Source organism: Xyrauchen texanus, chromosome 22, assembly GCF_025860055.1.
Source record: "Xyrauchen texanus isolate HMW12.3.18 chromosome 22, RBS_HiC_50CHRs, whole genome shotgun sequence".
NCBI lineage: Eukaryota > Metazoa > Chordata > Actinopteri > Cypriniformes > Catostomidae > Xyrauchen > Xyrauchen texanus.
Genome location: NC_068297.1, coordinates 3,272,258 through 3,288,131, shown reverse-complemented (window position 1 = coordinate 3,288,131; position 15,874 = coordinate 3,272,258). Strand labels below are relative to the sequence as shown.

General features: G+C 38.9%; 3 protein-coding genes across 4 annotated transcripts in view; 2 read left to right on the top strand and 1 right to left on the bottom strand.

Annotated features, from left to right (window-relative positions):
* Window positions 1-184: 184 nt before the first annotated feature.
* LOC127662919 (gap junction epsilon-1 protein-like) lies at window positions 185-5,010 on the bottom strand. Of its 2 annotated transcripts, none has more exons than XM_052154319.1 (3): window positions 4,870-5,010; window positions 1,631-1,813; window positions 185-740 (listed from the first exon to the last, which is right to left on the bottom strand). In XM_052154319.1, the coding sequence occupies exons 2-3, from the start codon at window positions 1,754-1,756 to the stop codon at window positions 336-338; spliced, it is 531 nt and encodes a 176-aa protein (XP_052010279.1). In that variant the 5' UTR covers window positions 1,757-1,813; window positions 4,870-5,010; the 3' UTR covers window positions 185-335. The 2 variants fall into 2 exon arrangements, with proteins under 2 accessions (XP_052010279.1, XP_052010276.1); XM_052154316.1 differs by having other exon boundaries at window positions 4,874-4,990.
* Window positions 5,011-7,603: 2,593 nt separating this feature from the next.
* LOC127662062 (beta-taxilin-like) lies at window positions 7,604-9,293 on the top strand. The gene is made up of 3 exons (XM_052153028.1): window positions 7,604-7,665; window positions 8,377-8,555; window positions 8,754-9,293. Exons 2-3 carry the CDS (start codon window positions 8,385-8,387, stop codon window positions 8,907-8,909), a joined length of 327 nt encoding a protein of 108 aa, XP_052008988.1. The 5' UTR covers window positions 7,604-7,665; window positions 8,377-8,384; the 3' UTR covers window positions 8,910-9,293.
* A 5,722-nt stretch (window positions 9,294-15,015) lies between these two features.
* The window catches only part of LOC127662293 (afadin), a 24,399-nt gene continuing 23,540 nt past the window's right edge, over window positions 15,016-15,874 (top strand). The window contains 3 exon segments of the mRNA XM_052153428.1: window positions 15,016-15,156; window positions 15,444-15,636; window positions 15,716-15,840. Coding sequence (XP_052009388.1) covers window positions 15,016-15,156; window positions 15,444-15,636; window positions 15,716-15,840 — 459 coding nt within the window.

The window sequence follows — 15,874 nt, the reverse complement described above, 5'->3', positions numbered from 1 at the left end:
ATATATAAATAGTCATCAAACGTGACATGTTTTTTCACATTAAAATGAATAAATACATACAAATCTCAATGCTTATGTGAGGTCATAAAAGATTGACTAGTTAAGGTTTAAATAGTTTAATGTTTTTTTTTCATTACAAAAATACATAAAACAAGAAAGGCTAACTTCCATGACAAGAGCTTTATAATACAAACAGAAGAATATAGTTTAAAGCTTATTAATATGCAAAATATATACAAAGGCTTCTTTTTGCATTTCACAGCATATTATTCTACCTGAGGTAGAGAATGATGTGATAAAGCCTGGATGAATGGAAATTAGGTAATTAGGTAAATTCATGGTCGTTGTTGATTTGCTAGATAGCCCAGCCTTCTGCAGAGTATTTCAAATATCTCAGCCATACACAAAATCATGGTGATGATGGTGAAAATATACATTGCACTGAGGAAGATGGTCTTTTCGAAGTGCTCGGGCACCATACACTTGGTCAAGTTGAATGCTTTCTCCAGTGAACTGGCATCACAGAAGTACAACGAATGAACCAGGAATCCAAAGAGGCGACTCTGAAGCCAGAATGCTGCCACCTCAAGGACGATTCGCAAGAGGACAGAAATGATGTAGAACACAGTGTAGGTTGGTTGTTTCAGAATATCCTCTTGGTCAATGTTTTTATAGGCCGCATAAAGATGGAACACAGCTCCTGGAACGAGCACAGTCACCAGCTGAAGAGCCCAAAACACCTGAATGAAGAAACATGCAAAAAACTAAAACATAATAATAATAAAAGCAATATGAGAACTGGAAGATTGGGGTAGGTTGAATTTTTTTTAAATAATTTTCTCTATAAACACACCTTAAAGTCTGCATTAGGCTACAAAGAAGCTATTGAACATTTGCACTGATACAGTTCATTGAACACACCTGTTGTTGCACCTTATGGGGTGAGTTGTCACGGGGAAACCTGTGAAACCTAATGCATTTGGCAGACACTTTTATCCAAAGCAAATTACAGAGCCCTTATTACAGGGACAATCCCCCTGGAGCAACCTGGAGTTAAGTGCCTTACTCAAGGACACAATGGTGGTGACTCTGGGGATCGAACCAGCAACCTTCTGATTACCAGATTACCAGTTATGTGCTTAGACCACTACACCACCACCACTCTCTGCTCACCACTATTTAACAAAAATAGAAAAGGTAATATAATATATTTTTTTTTTATGCAATTACAACTTATGTTTATAAGTGACAACTTGCCCCAATAGAAATGTGACCACATGCCCTGATCTGACGTTTATGAAAAGTACTCTTGTCCTTTAAACACAACTTGATCCTTGTCTTAATGTACTGTATAGGCTACCAGTGTTGTTTTATTTTGGTCACTTAGTAATCAGAGAGTAGAGTTATTTAAAAAAAAACATCTGATATTAGTAATATCAAAGTCAACATTTTAATTGAGTGTTATGATAAAAAAGAGGGAATCAGGGCTGGTTGTCGCACGTGCACGTACATTTTGGTAATGACTTTAAATGTTTTTCAATAGGACAATTACAAAAATACTTGCTTTCAGTGGGGGTTTTTTTCAGTAGTTAATTTTTGTGAATTATATGCTCTAAAATGTGAACTGTACCTGTGGCGTCACAGGTCTAAACTGATTATAACAGAAGAGGTTGAGCTCTCTTCTGTCAGGATCACAGCTGAAGTGAAGGGCCTCATTCCCATAAACTGCAAACCCCAGAACACCCAGGAAGAACATGCGCACAGAGCCAAAAAACAGGGTGTGGAACTGACCAATCACAGTTGGAGGCCGGAGCTAGAAAAGAACAAATCAAACAACACAGCTTTGTGAATTACAAAACAGCCCGTCTTCAATGTAACTATATCGTCTTCTTATTTCCTAGCATTTTGTCCCACATGGGTGCAGGGACTGCTTCACATATATATTTGATTTGGCACAGTTTTAAGCTGGATGCCCTACCTGAGCGACCCCCAGTGGCTGGGGGACACTCACACACACATACGGGGCAATTTAGAGTCTCCAATTCACTTAACCTGCATGTTTTTGGACTTGTTGGGAAACCGGAGCACCTGGAGGAAACCATGCAAGCACAGTGAGAACATGCATACTCCACACAGAAAGGCCCTGGATGAGTCGGGACTCGACTCGTGAGGCGACAGTGCTACCCACTGAGCCACCGTGCCAATAACCAATGCATATACATAATACTGGTATTGTGGACGCACAATCTTCGGACGCACAAAGAAGAGTCAATCTTCTCTTAGTTAGCTACACTACAAGCTATTAACAAAAATGAGCTAACTACATTAAAGCTACCGTATTTAAGAACAAAATAATAATAAAAGAATCGTACGTTTATTTACGTTTCTCGAAGCAAATTTTAATGCTATAAAATCAAGTAAACACTACTTAACTTTTTGACAGTACATTTAACTTAGTTAATAGTAACTTTTACATACAAATCTGATGTACATCATACATGGTACTTAAATAAACTTTGTAATATTTAAATGAACATTTCACATTTTTAACTTTCCCTAAAAACACACATTTAATCAGAGTTGCGAACACAGGCCTCAAAACATGATGACGGTAAACAGAAACGTTAATAAAAGCTCTTTAGACTTAAAAAACAAGAAGTTACCAAACATATAGAGTAACAACAATCTCAGTGATAAAAACGATGTAAATAAACTTGGAAACAGTGAAAACATGCAAGCTCATTAATTATTCAAGCCCATAGAATGCTGGGAACACCAGATTTTAAAAGTGAATTAAACTTTACCTGTGAAATTTTGTAAAATTCGCTAATAAATACAAGAAGGCTCAGGTGGTAGAGCGGGTCGGCCACTAATCGCAGGGTTGGTGGTTTGATTCCCGGCCCACACGACTCCACATGCTGAAGTGTCTTTGGGCAAGACACTGAACCCCAAGTTGCTCCCAATGGCAGGCTAGCGCCTTGCATGACAGCTCTGCCGCCATTGGTGTATGAGTGTGTGTGAATGGGTGAATGGGTCGCAGTGTAAATCGCTTTGAATACCGTTAAGGTTATAAAGGCGCTATATAAGTGCAGACCATTTACCATTTACTTAGAAGTTAGAGCATTCAGTTTACATGTTTGAATTGAGAACAAATATAGAATTTACTAAATATTTTCAAGTTTACACTTAATTAGTTAAAGCTGAAGTACTGTATGTAATTCGTGTGATTCTAGCGCCACCAAACAGAATAGCAAAAATACAAATAATTTTCCAAACAGATTTCTGAATACGCCCCCTGTCTGCTGTTGGTCAAACAAAGAGATAGTCTTATGCCTCCTACACACTACATGACTTTCAAAGACGTCCGATCGTTGTACCGTTCATATTACACAACTGTCTGTCTTGTCATTTAAGTCGTAGCATTTTCAAATGACATGACGAATCGGCGACAGGGTTGAACACATTACAAGACATTTCACTATTGACGAATCCCCGACGACTCTGCCTGGACTCCATATTACGCGAGTACACGCGAGAAGTGATACGAGATACGAAAACAAATGCATGATCACATGTTATGCGTTTCAGAATATGATGTGTATGTTTTTAATCATATATTTGATTGGTTACAATATGAAAAATGAGCTCCTACTGAACAATCGACCTATTTGCTTCCCTGACTGTCCAAGAGAATTGGCAATCTCTCTCCAACTCTTCTCTTTCTCCACCGGTTGTGCTACAGTTCAGATGAAACATCAAATAGGCGCTGGTGCTCCTGCCAATGTCCCACTTATTGTTCCTCCATTTCTTCTGTCCAATTAGACTTTCTTGATACCACATGCTAGTTGATGTTCTGTTGCAGGTACATCAGGACTCCTCCCACTGAAACTTCCCACCCTGTTTCTTGCTCTCTCATTGGCTGTAGGTCAACGCTGCAGTTGTATTCAGTCAAAACATATTTCACATTGCACGATTTGCAGTCGCAGACGGCTCCAGATATTTAACATTCTAGAAATCTCACTGACATCAACGACGCATCAGTGTTTCTCTTAAATTGCGTCTTTGATAGTTCATGCATTGCATTCGTCGCTCATGGGAGCGAGCTCCGATTTGTCGACGATTTCAGGCTTTTTTCGGCGATCTCCACAAATCTGTCAGCGAGCGAAAATCGGTCTTAAAATTGTGTAGTGCAAACTCGGCATAAGTGGGTTACTCAAAACAAACAGAGAAATTTTCATAGTGCCACAGAGACACAGTGCTTACCGTTTTTGAGAAAATGTACCTATGCACATATGTCTCTGCATATTAAGCTTCTTAAACTAAATTTATAATTAAAATACACCGAAAACAAACTTGAAATCATCATATTTTATACATCTGAATCAAAATATAGAGATCAACAGCAGCAATTAACAAAACATTTAGCTTAAAAAAGAAGACAAAGTCCCTGAAAGCACAGGCTCAAGTGAATCAGTGAATCATTTATGTGAACTGGTTCATTTACACAAAATGTCACAGACAAAAAAAAAGTTCCCAATGTTGAATATAAGGGAACTGTTTATTTATATGAACTATCTGAAAGAAACATTTCACTTAAATGATTGGCGATAATCGGCCTAAAATTGACCCTAATAATCGTCCTGGCCTGTCACTTGAATGAAACACCCATTAAAACTGAACATAAGTCAAAAAAGAGATTGAAAAATTCACTATACAGTCGTGATCCAAATTTCAACTTCTATTCTACAGTATCTTGTTTTGAACTTAATAATTTGGTGTTCTTGTTTTTGCCACTAAATGTAATAAAGCAGAATATTAAAATGAAAATAATAACGTCACTGCTATTACAAACCAACAGTTCTGTCTTACTTACACATCCCTCATAGAAGTTCTTTATGTAGTTTAAGGACATGGTAATGTCTTTGTTCTTTAAGAGCTATTACATGCCTGGCCTTCATTGCAGTCCTGTTGCCTCCTGCATGAACGTCGGTTCAAACTCTGGCGTGCCTGTTGACCTTTTGCAATGGAGCAAAAGCTCGCGTCAATGCATATTTCCCTTTCATTTGCTCTACCTTCATCAACTTACCCAGAAGGCACGAAAAGACAACAATAAAGGAAAAAACAAAAGGACTGGACATGTGGTCTACACATAATCCCCGTTCAACTATGTCAGCAAAACAACAAGTCTTTGACACATAATGGGAGAACAGCCAACAAAACTACAATGAATTTAAGGCATAAAGTGAGATTATTATTTATCATATAAGAAGAGATGAATGCAAGAACTATTGCATCAGTCAAGCCTTTAATAAAATATCAGGATCAAATTAATGTCTCAGTAATTAACTCAATAATGTAACTAAATTTAACAGTGAATACTCTTTGCATGTTGCGTATACTGTATATGCAAATCTAAGCACAGTATCACTAACGTTAACCAGTTGTATAAACAATAGCTTCAATTTGATCATATCTTATAGCAAACTTACCAGCCAGAGTCCAAGTGGAGAGTTGTTTGTTCTCCTCATTTAATCAGACATAGAGCAAGGCATTTACATTTATGCATTTGGCAGATGCTTTTATCCAAAGCGACTTACAGTGCACTTATTACAGGGACAATCCCCCCCGGAGCAACCTGGAGTTAAGTGCCTTGCTCAAGGGCCCAACAGTGGCATCTTGGTGGTGCTGGGGCTTGAACCCCCGACCTTCTGGTCAGTAACCCTGAGCCTCAACCACTGAGCCACCACTGCCCCATAGTTGCAAGGCCTCATGGGAAATAACTCTTTTGAGTGCTCTCAAAAGAACATTGTCAAAAGCTGGTCCTGTAAAATCCAATGCAAACAGAGGGCCATATAGTGCGATCCTGAAAACATGCGGTGCTCTGCCAATAGACTCTATCAAAAGGTCTTTTCACTCTGAGATTAATGGAGGCATGGTCAAAATATCTGTGCTGCATCGGTTAGATAAATGGTTTTATATAGGCTAATAAAGAACTTTATAGGGTTTGCATGTGCACATACTCTTTTACTAATGGTTTTATCTAACATATACCCTCATTAACTCATTTATTTGATTTTAATTGGCAAATTTTACATTAAAATGACCCTTGTGAAATCTATATCCATATACAGTAATCGACAAATGAAATTATTGCAAGTGATTGCACCGAAATAGAACTTTTGGATGATGCCGATAGATGAGAACGATTTCAATATTATAACCAATATTACAAGTCTCGATAGCTTTGTCTATTGTTTTGAACACAATGAAATTTCCAATCTAGAATCTGATGTGCTTCTAGTAAAAAGTAATTGAAACTGGGTATTCAATTACTGGGTATTACTGGTAGGGGGCCTGGGTAGCTCAGTGGTAAAGACACTGACTACCACACCTGTAGTCGCAAGTTTGAATGCAGGGTGTGCTGAGTGACTCCAGACAGGTCTCCTAAGCAACCAAATTGGCCCGGTTGCTAGGCAGGGTACATTTACATTTACACGCTTTTATCCAAAGTGACTTACAGTGCACTTATTATGAGGACAATCACCCCGGAGCAACCTGGAGTTAAGTGCCTTGCTTAAGGACACAATGGTGGTGGCTGTGGGGATCAAACCAGTGACCTTCTGATTACCAGTTATGTGCTTTAGCCCACTAGCCCACTACAACACCACCACCACGTACTGAGACAAACTCACATCACGTTGAGTTCAGTGGTGGAGCTTGGGGGTGGCCAAAGGGGTGGCCGTGGCCACCATGGACCGGACCCAATCGCAATTGCTGTTTTAGTAATTGTTTTGGTCATTTTTTGGCACAATTTAATTCTTTAGAGGTGAAATCATCTCTGTACAAATGTACAAATTTAACATGGTCGCTGCACCTCTCCGTCATTGTCCCGGGTGTCAATGTATCTACACAACCCCCGCCCCCCCACCCAACAGTCCGACGATATAAAATTGCTGCCCGAACATTTCTGTGCCACCACATACTGATCGCTTGCCCCTGCCTGGGCACCCATTTGAAAAACTCCTTGCTCCGCCCCTGGTTGGGGTAACCTCCTCGTGGTCACTATAATGTGTTTCTCGCTCTCGGTGGGGCGCGTGGTGAGTTGTGCATGGATGCTACGGAGAATAGCGTGAAGCCTCCACACGTGCTACGTCTCCGCGGTAACGCGCTCAACAAGCCACGTGATAAAATGCACGGATTGACGGTCTCAGACATGGAGGCAACTGAGATTTGTCCTCCGCCACCCGGATTGAGTCAAAACACCACCACGAGGACTTTGAGCACATTGGGAATTGGGCATTTCAAATTGGGGAGAAATTTGTCTGTTTAAAATTGAAGTAATAAGCTCTGATACTATTCTCTGCATTAAATATCGGTCAAATCAGAATGATACAATATAAGCAATAATAAAAAAAGAAACATATTGCCCGATACACAGATACAGTTACCAATATATTGTTCATTACTCAGGGTTTACCAAGCTTATAGAATCATTTCCACATACTGTACATCATTTGAAATGTGTTGTATATGGGTCAGTCTGCATCCCTTCAATGAATCCTCCAAATTATTTTGAGGTCTGCCCCTCACAGCTGCTCTCTTTTGCTTTGACAGCCGCTCAGAGTCTTTCTCAGTCATCTACACACTCTCTCTGTGCTTCTGCTGGTAAGTGTTTCCTCGATTCTTCTCATGAACTTTACTGAATATCTACACAGCAATGTCATCCCCCATTTCTTAGTGTGAACTGGCTTGACTGCATGTTATATTGCTACACCAGGAAGGCAAATATACTGTATACAGTGTCAACATGTGTCCAGCAGGCGGAAAGCTTGTCCTCGTACAGTATGTCATTACACATTTAGCACATGTTTAGACTGCATCTGGGTTAAGGTCTTGTGTGTCTGTTGAATATCTGAAAATATCAGTACCTGCAAAGAGAAACAGAAATACATTGCTCTGCATGAATGTTCAGTGCAGGTCAACAGGAAGTTGAAAACGACCTTATGCAATAATTTGTTGTTGTTTTTTGTTCTGGATGCATTTATTTCTTAAATGAGCTATGTCGTTATAAAACATATAAACGGAACAAGCATTACTGTCAAGACGTGCCGAGGATAAACAGAAAAGTTGGCCTATTAAGAGTCTCTTGAATTAGACTTCAGGCCATGAACAGGTGTCATCTGCCATGCCTGTGAAAGCAGGAGGTGTTTTAAAGAGGCTAAATTTAACCAGATGAACATGGGGATAGACATTCATTGCTCAGGGGATAAACAACCCCAGACTGTAAACTTATGAATAATCAGAAGAGATGTTCAATGCAGTCATTTCAACATTGTGATCTGATCTGACTTGTAATGTGTGCACTTTTAAACATAGGCCTATGGATGACTGTTCGTGAAGATGAGCTGAAGAGGAAGGAAGGAAATCACCACGCATTTCCAGAGCCCCCTAACAGACATCCAGGCCCAGGCCGTAACAACAAACTGTGCCAAGAGAACAATGACCTGGCTGAGAAACATAAAAACCTCATTTCTAATTATGACCAACGAGAGACGGTAAAGTTACATAGAGAAAGTTACAGGAAGTTGCCCATGGTCTGGCCTAAAATGTTGACCTAAAATCAGAGTTTGATCAGTATCGTCAAAATTGTTGAAATGATGCGTTTTTGTCCTTCATGCAGAATCTTGAAAGCCCTTTACAGTGTGAAAGTGTCCTAAATCTCAGTGTTCTCTACGCTGTGTTCTCTAATGCAGAAAGCACTGAAGGAGAAGGAGTTTGCACTTTTTAGCCTGAAGACCCAGAAACTGGAGAGACTCTGTATAGCTCTTCAGGATCAAAGAAAAACCCTGTATCAGAAGCTTCAAGGGTCCCAACAGCCTGGATCCAACGCCACAGTCTCAACCGAGTAGGTCCCTGCTGAGATCGAGAGTGTTACAGAAGCCACAGAGGAAATTGCAGTAACTATAGAAGAGGTGGCTGCCTCAACAGAAGTGGTCACCCAAGATCCCACTCAAGACACCCCCATACAACCAATCAGTGAGTCCCCTGTAGATGCAACACCTTTGACCACGAGCTTGCCGATCTGAAGGCTGAGAAATCTACAAGAGCTAGCAGCAGCTTTTACTATCTGAAACTACTTGCCACCAGAGGCTTGTGAGGACTCAAACAGCTGTGGATTTTCTAAAAGCACTCAATATAGGCAACGTGCTACAGGGGGCGACACTGAGCTTGAACAGAACTTTACAGAGGAGATGGGCCCTCTCACAAACATACTGTCACAAATAAAGTTTATACTGCCGCCTCTATAGTCCCGTGTACCATGTTTATTAGTGTGAGTTTAAACATCACTGTCGTAGATAAATTCAGGAACTACTTCAGCAAATGGACCAGTGGCATGGTGATAGCATTAGCATACATTTTCAGAAACAGAGCGGGAGAAGAATAATGTTCATTATGCCTGTTTAACCAGATTTAACTGCCATGCAAATTAGGTTATGCAGACTTGAAATAAGACTGTAATAACTACTGTTTGTGATACATACATGAACAATTGATCAAATTGTGTGACTTGTTGAGGAGAGTTCTGCTATTCTAAACAATCCCGGCAGACAATAAAACTAGTGCAAAGACTTAAGACTTATCTAGAGACTAGAATTACATAGAGACTCTTTGGGCTTGGCCAGTAAGTCACCACCTAGAAACCACCCCAAACCACTTAGCAACCATAGCAAGGTGCTTACAATCACTCAGAACACCTTAGCAACTGCACACCAACACACTTGTGGTGGTAACTTTTAAACTGGACAAGCACCACCTGCACTTTATTCAGAAATCTAGTTTACATTTCTATAAGTTACTCCAAAAGAATGAATCAATAAAATAACAGAGTTGACAAGCCTACATTATCACCCAACCCGCATATATAAATGCTAATATATTCTGTATATTTACACGTTTTTATGTAGAATCTTTATAGAAATGAGCTTTTTCAAGAATGCATATGAAGATATACATCTTTATGCCGAAATAGTCTACAATCTGCTTTAGTTCCACATTATATTCTATTAATATTATTGCTAGACTGTCTATCCAGAGAAAACTGGCTACTGAGAATCGGTGCATGAATAGGCCTGCTTATATAATATTACAGGAACCAGAAACAACGTTCATGCTCAATGAAATCTGATTTAAAGTGTAATAATGTTTAACACTTCAGATATGCTTCTAAATAATAACTGAATAACTTTAAATGAATAGCCCCCCCCCAAAAAAAAGATTCTCATTATTTACTCTCCCTCATGCCATCCCAGATGTCAGATTTTTGGAAGAATATTTCAGCTCTGTTGGTCCATACAATGAGAGTGGTGGTGGCGTAGTGGGCTAAAGCACATAACTGGTAATCAGAAGGTTGCTGGTTCGATCCCCACAGCCTCCACCATTGTGTCCTTGAGCAAGGCACTTAACTCCAGGTTGTTCCGGGGGGATTGTCCCACTAATAAGTGCACTGTAAGTCGCTTTGGATAAAAGCATCTGCCAAATGCATAAATGCAAATGTATGGTGACCAAAAGGAATGAGGAAGTCAAGTCATTTTTATTTGTATGGCACTTTTCACAACACACATCGTTTCAAAGCAGCTTTACAGAAGCTCAGACAATAACAGAAGATAAAACTGTAATATCTATTATGTTATAGGAACACAAAACTCCATAAGATGTTGGTTAATGGAGAAAAATAACCTTGGGAGAAACCAGACTCACTGTGGGGGCTAGTTCCCCTCTGGCTAACATCATGAATATAATGCCAATATTACTTATGCATAGTGGTCACTGGTGTAAAAGTGTGGGTGTCTGAGAGAAATGTGATTTCTCAGAAGAGGATGTGTGGAATTTGAAGTTCCCTGCACTGGACCGCACGGTGCGTTCAATAATGTGTCAAAATGAACGCGTTATGGAACGACAACACACTCACCTGCATTCTCTTCATAGACCGGTCCATATTGACCAACAGCACGCATCTGCCCTCCTGTGGTGAGTGCTGTATTTTTAACAAGAACCAAAGCACTACTGTAACAGAGGTCAAGAAATCTGTTGTAAAAGTACTACTTCAGAATATATTTAAAAATGAAGTAGGCTAAGTAGGCTAACTACTAATTATTAACGCACCATCCACCCAAATGCATTGGGTTTGCACTTTAACATGGAACTGATCCATGTTTACGCCACAAAACTGGAGCACAGCTCCTAAGTAAAGTGTGTATATATATATATATATATATATATATGCATCTTTTAGAAAACAATCTCTTACCACTTTAGAGGATAGTCATACCCGCGTGGTAGAGCGGGTCGGCCACTAATCGCAGGGTTGGCGGTTTGATTCCCGGCCCACATGACTCCACATGCCGAAGTGTCCTTGGGCAAGACACTGAACCCCAAGTTGCTCCCAATGGCAGGCTAGCACCTTACATAGCAGCTCTGCCGTCATTGGTGTATGAGTGAGAATGGGTTTGTGAATGGGTGATTGGGACGCAGTGTAAACCGCTTTGGTTAAAAAAGGCGCTATATATAAGTGCAGACCATTTATCTATCATGGTTAGTGAAATCTGAAAACATATCAGACATTTTTAGTCGCATAGTGAAAAATTTTCTCACATATGCGAGGGATTTCCTTGCATTGTAGATAGTTGTGCATTGAGTAAAAGATTGGTCTTGGGATTTAAGAATCGATTTTGAGATCGTTCAAATGAAGATTGCGATGCATTGGAAAATCGATATTTTCACCGAGCCCTAGTAGGCAACCAGCCATTTCAGCCTTTGTGCCCAGTTGAGCATAGAGCGTTATGTCTGCAAGCTTGTTTCTAATATATTTTTCCTTTTTAAAACAGTGAATTTTTTGGATCAAACAACAGGAAATTTGTCTCTGCTGTGTCCAGTGCTGCTTCCTGCTCTAGCTTATTGCATTCAGTCATGGAAGAACCTATAGCTGGACATGTACTCTCCATATACTTTTCATCATATGTTATTGGTGTCTTGTACTGCATTTGCTTCCAGGATAAGTCATTGGACAAGGGCATGGCAGCCATCAATAAGACAATACATTTATCACAGTGTTATTCCAGAGTCTCCCAGATGGTTACTGTCACAGAGGAAGACAAGAGAAGCTCTAAGTATTGTTGAGTGCAATAAAAGATCACTTCCTGAAGGTTTCCTAGAGGTAGTTTGACACAGATTAAACAGTTTATGGCCTCATTGTTCTGGTCCATACAAATGTCTTTTTGTATCATGTTCTAGAACAAGACAGATGCTCTCCTCGGTTAAATGACCCAGAATTTTCTTTTGTGCTCTACGTGTCCACGTCAGGGATTAGTGTTTGTTCTGTCTGAGTACAACAATGCAGCTCAAAGAGTCTCCAGCATTCTGGAAAATTATTTATGTAATTTAAAAAAACACTGATTTTTTTCACCTTTTCCAGATTGACCTTCTAGTAGAAAAACAAAGGACAAAAGCAATGTCTTATAAATATCCATAAGATATTTTTAAGTGGTTATAAGACATTACAACTTATGCTGGAAATGATATACATTACACATGCACAAAATACAAAATGACAAAACACTTGTACAGCTGGTTCAAATATATTAGATAATCTCTCTCTCTCTCTCTCTCTGTCTCTCACTCTCACTCTCTCTCTCTATCTATCTATCTGTCTGTCTGTCTGTCTGTCTATCTATATATCTGTCTGTCTATCTATCTATCTATCTATCTATCTATCTATCTATCTATCTATCTATCTATCTATCTATCTATCTATCTATCTATCTATCTATCTATCTATCTATCTATCTGTCTAGTCTATCTGTCTGTCTGTCTGACTGTCTGTCTGTCTGTCTGTCTGTCTGTCTATCTATCTATCTATCTATCTATCTATCTATCTATCTATCTATCAGGGGCGTCGGACTGGGGGGGGTAAAGGGTACCGAGTACCCAGGGCCCGAGGCAGGGGGGGCCCCTTAGAAGTCAGTTTTCTATACATACATATTTGGTACGGGGGCTCAGCAAGATGGTTTGTACCCAGGGCCCAAAATTTGGTGCTACGCCCCTGCTAGCTAGCTATCTATCTATCTATCTATCTATCTATCTATCTATCTATCTATCTATCTATCTATCTATCTATCTATCTATCTATCTATCTATCTATCTATCTATCTATCTATCTATCTATCTATCTATCTGTCTAGCTATCTGTCTGTCTGTCTATCTATCTATCTATCTGTCTAGCTATCTGTCTGTCTATCTATCTATCTATCTATCTATCTATCTATCTATCTATCTATCTATCTATCTATCTATCTGTCTGTCTGTCTGTCTGTCTGTCTGTCTGTCTATCTATCTATCTATCTATCTCTGTCTGTCTGTCTGTCTATCTATCTGACTGTCTGTCTGTCTGTCTGTCTGTCTATCTATCTATCTATCTATCTCTGTCTGTCTGTCTGTCTATCTATCTGACTGTCTGTCTGTCTGTCTGTCTGTCTGTCTGTCTATCTATCTATCTATCTGTCTGTCTGTCTGTCTGTCTATCTGACTGTCTGTCTATCGATCTATCTATCTATCTATCTATCTATCTATCTATCTATCTATCTATCTATCTATCTATCTATCTATCTATCTATCTATCTATCTATCTATCTATCTATCTATCTATCTCTGTCTGTCTGTCTGTCTGTCTATCTGACTGTCTGTCTATCTATCTATCTATCTATCTATCTATCTATCTATCTATCTATCTATCTATCTATCTATCTATCTAGCTCTCTCTCTCTCACACGCTCTCTCTCTCTAAAAATAAAATATGTTGTTGTATGTATGTTGATCACACATGAAGCCAATCTTCGTGTGCATGTAACCACACCCAATAATAAAAATAAATAAATAATTAAACTGATTTTATACTGGACTCTATTATATAAACAACATCAATTGTAATGTATTGAATGTTGCACGTTTATGTTATGGCTGTTTAATAGAAGATATTGCATTTGAAACTTTACATAAAGATCACTTATAATATGATCATGTCATAAAGCCTTTTGACGGTTTACACTATGCAGCTTTTGCATGACGGCACTTATACGATTAACTTCATTAGCTTCTTCTGCATTAAAACTGGATGTTGCTTCTGTTGTAATGGATTATACACTAAAGTATAACTATGAATAGGGGAAGTCTTATAATGCATCTGTCGTTATAATTATTTATGAGAAGTTATACATTATTATATGGTGTATTATGAGACATTATGAATGCAGTATAATGCCTAATCAATGCATTATTAATATGGGCTTCATAGAAAATGTTACTATATTTACTAACTATAGAAGAACAGGGTCGAGATGTTATGTACTTTGTGTTAGTGTTTCTTTAAGCTGTTTTATATTCATATGCATAATTCCCATCCAGCCATCCATGAAACTCACCATTTATTAAAAAATGCTTTTAGAGACAGACAATAGATTTAGTTAATTAATGCATAGTTAGTGACCTTTACATGCTCTGTCATGCCACTATGCATTAGTGTCTAGTTTGAACAAAAGGTAAATTCTTTGCACTGTTTTAAGGTTTGGGCTTGTATCAATTCACGTGATATGTGCATAATTTCCAGAATACAGTTTAGAAGTCAAAACATAACTTTCAAGTTTAAGATGTTACATGCATTTTAAACTGTATTGTTACAGCAAATGGATAGGACCAAGTAAAGGATATTTTCTATGCTAAATTAAGAAAAAATAAATAAAAGCTTGATTGGGGCATGAACAACCCTTTTGTGTGTCTGAGTTGATCTAGCACAACAATGAAATTGAGGTTAGCCTTTGAACTAATGTGTGTTAATGGGGCAAATAAACCCCAACATTCCCCTTTACACTGAATGTACACAGTGAACAGGCTGGAAAATAGATCAGTTGCAGACACTTGATGTGAGGATAACGCTCTGGGTCACTTGGATCACCAAGACAAACCATGAAGCAAAAGAGAAGGAATGGTCTTGATTCTGGAGATGATGCTGAGACGGGTCCAAAGGAACGCGGGAGACTTCAGGAGAGCATCCGTCAGTGGAATTTAAACCAACTCAGTCTGTTTGAGATCACCGAACCTGATGAGGTACACTGCTTTTTCTTGCTGTGGGACTCTCTGTATTGCACATCTTGAAATACGCTTTGAAATGTAAGAACTACAATATCTCAGTTTCACTTTTTGAACTGTTTGAGTTACAAGTAGAGAACTGAATAACTAAATTTTCAGCACAAATGGAAGGTTTTGTTTGGCTTATGATAGCCAAAAGAGTGATATCTACTGTATATTTATAGAATATTTTGATGCTGTGACAGTAATGACATCAGTCAGTGTTTATAGACATTTAATTTGCATTGCTTTCTCTCTTTTTTTAGCACTCTATTTTTCATGGAGTTATTCGTTTCCACCTTCAAGACCATGTTTCAGGGAACTGTGCCACCAAATGCATTTGTATCTCAAGCACTTCTACCACAAAAGAGGTCATTGAAACCCTGCTGGAGAAATTTCAACTTGACGAAGCCTCGCATCCACTTCCATATTGCTTGTATGAGGCCTTTGGAAATGAAGGTGAGCGCAGGATCTCAAGTTTACATATTCAAAATATACATGACTCTGTCATTTAATGTACTCTGTTTTGGGTATTTAGAGGGAAGACAACTGCATCTTTCAGAAAAGCCCTTGGTAGTTCAACTCAACTGGGCCAAAGACAACACAGATGGGCGATTTGTCTTGAGGAATGGCACTTATGTAACTTTGCAGGTTTGTGTCACTGTCATTCTTTCAAATTCATGAGGTATGATCTCCA

What these genes read in the sequence shown, in the direction of transcription:
- LOC127662919 (XM_052154316.1), bottom strand. Translation starts at nt 4,912, where the DNA reads ATGTCCTTAAACTACATAAAGAACTTCTATGAGGGATGT. An exon ending in AGAACTTCTATGAGGGATGT is followed by an intron (nt 1,814 to 4,873) that starts GTAAGTAAGACA and finishes GTTCTTTTCTAG; the next exon opens with CTCCGGCCTCCAACTGTGAT. An exon ending in TTAGACCTGTGACGCCACAG is followed by an intron (nt 741 to 1,630) that starts GTACAGTTCACA and finishes TTCTTCATTCAG; the next exon opens with GTGTTTTGGGCTCTTCAGCT.
- LOC127662062 (XM_052153028.1), top strand. Translation starts at nt 8,385, where the DNA reads ATGACTGTTCGTGAAGATGAGCTGAAGAGGAAGGAAGGAAATCACCAC. An exon ending in ATTATGACCAACGAGAGACG is followed by an intron (nt 8,556 to 8,753) that starts GTAAAGTTACAT and finishes TCTCTAATGCAG; the next exon opens with AAAGCACTGAAGGAGAAGGA.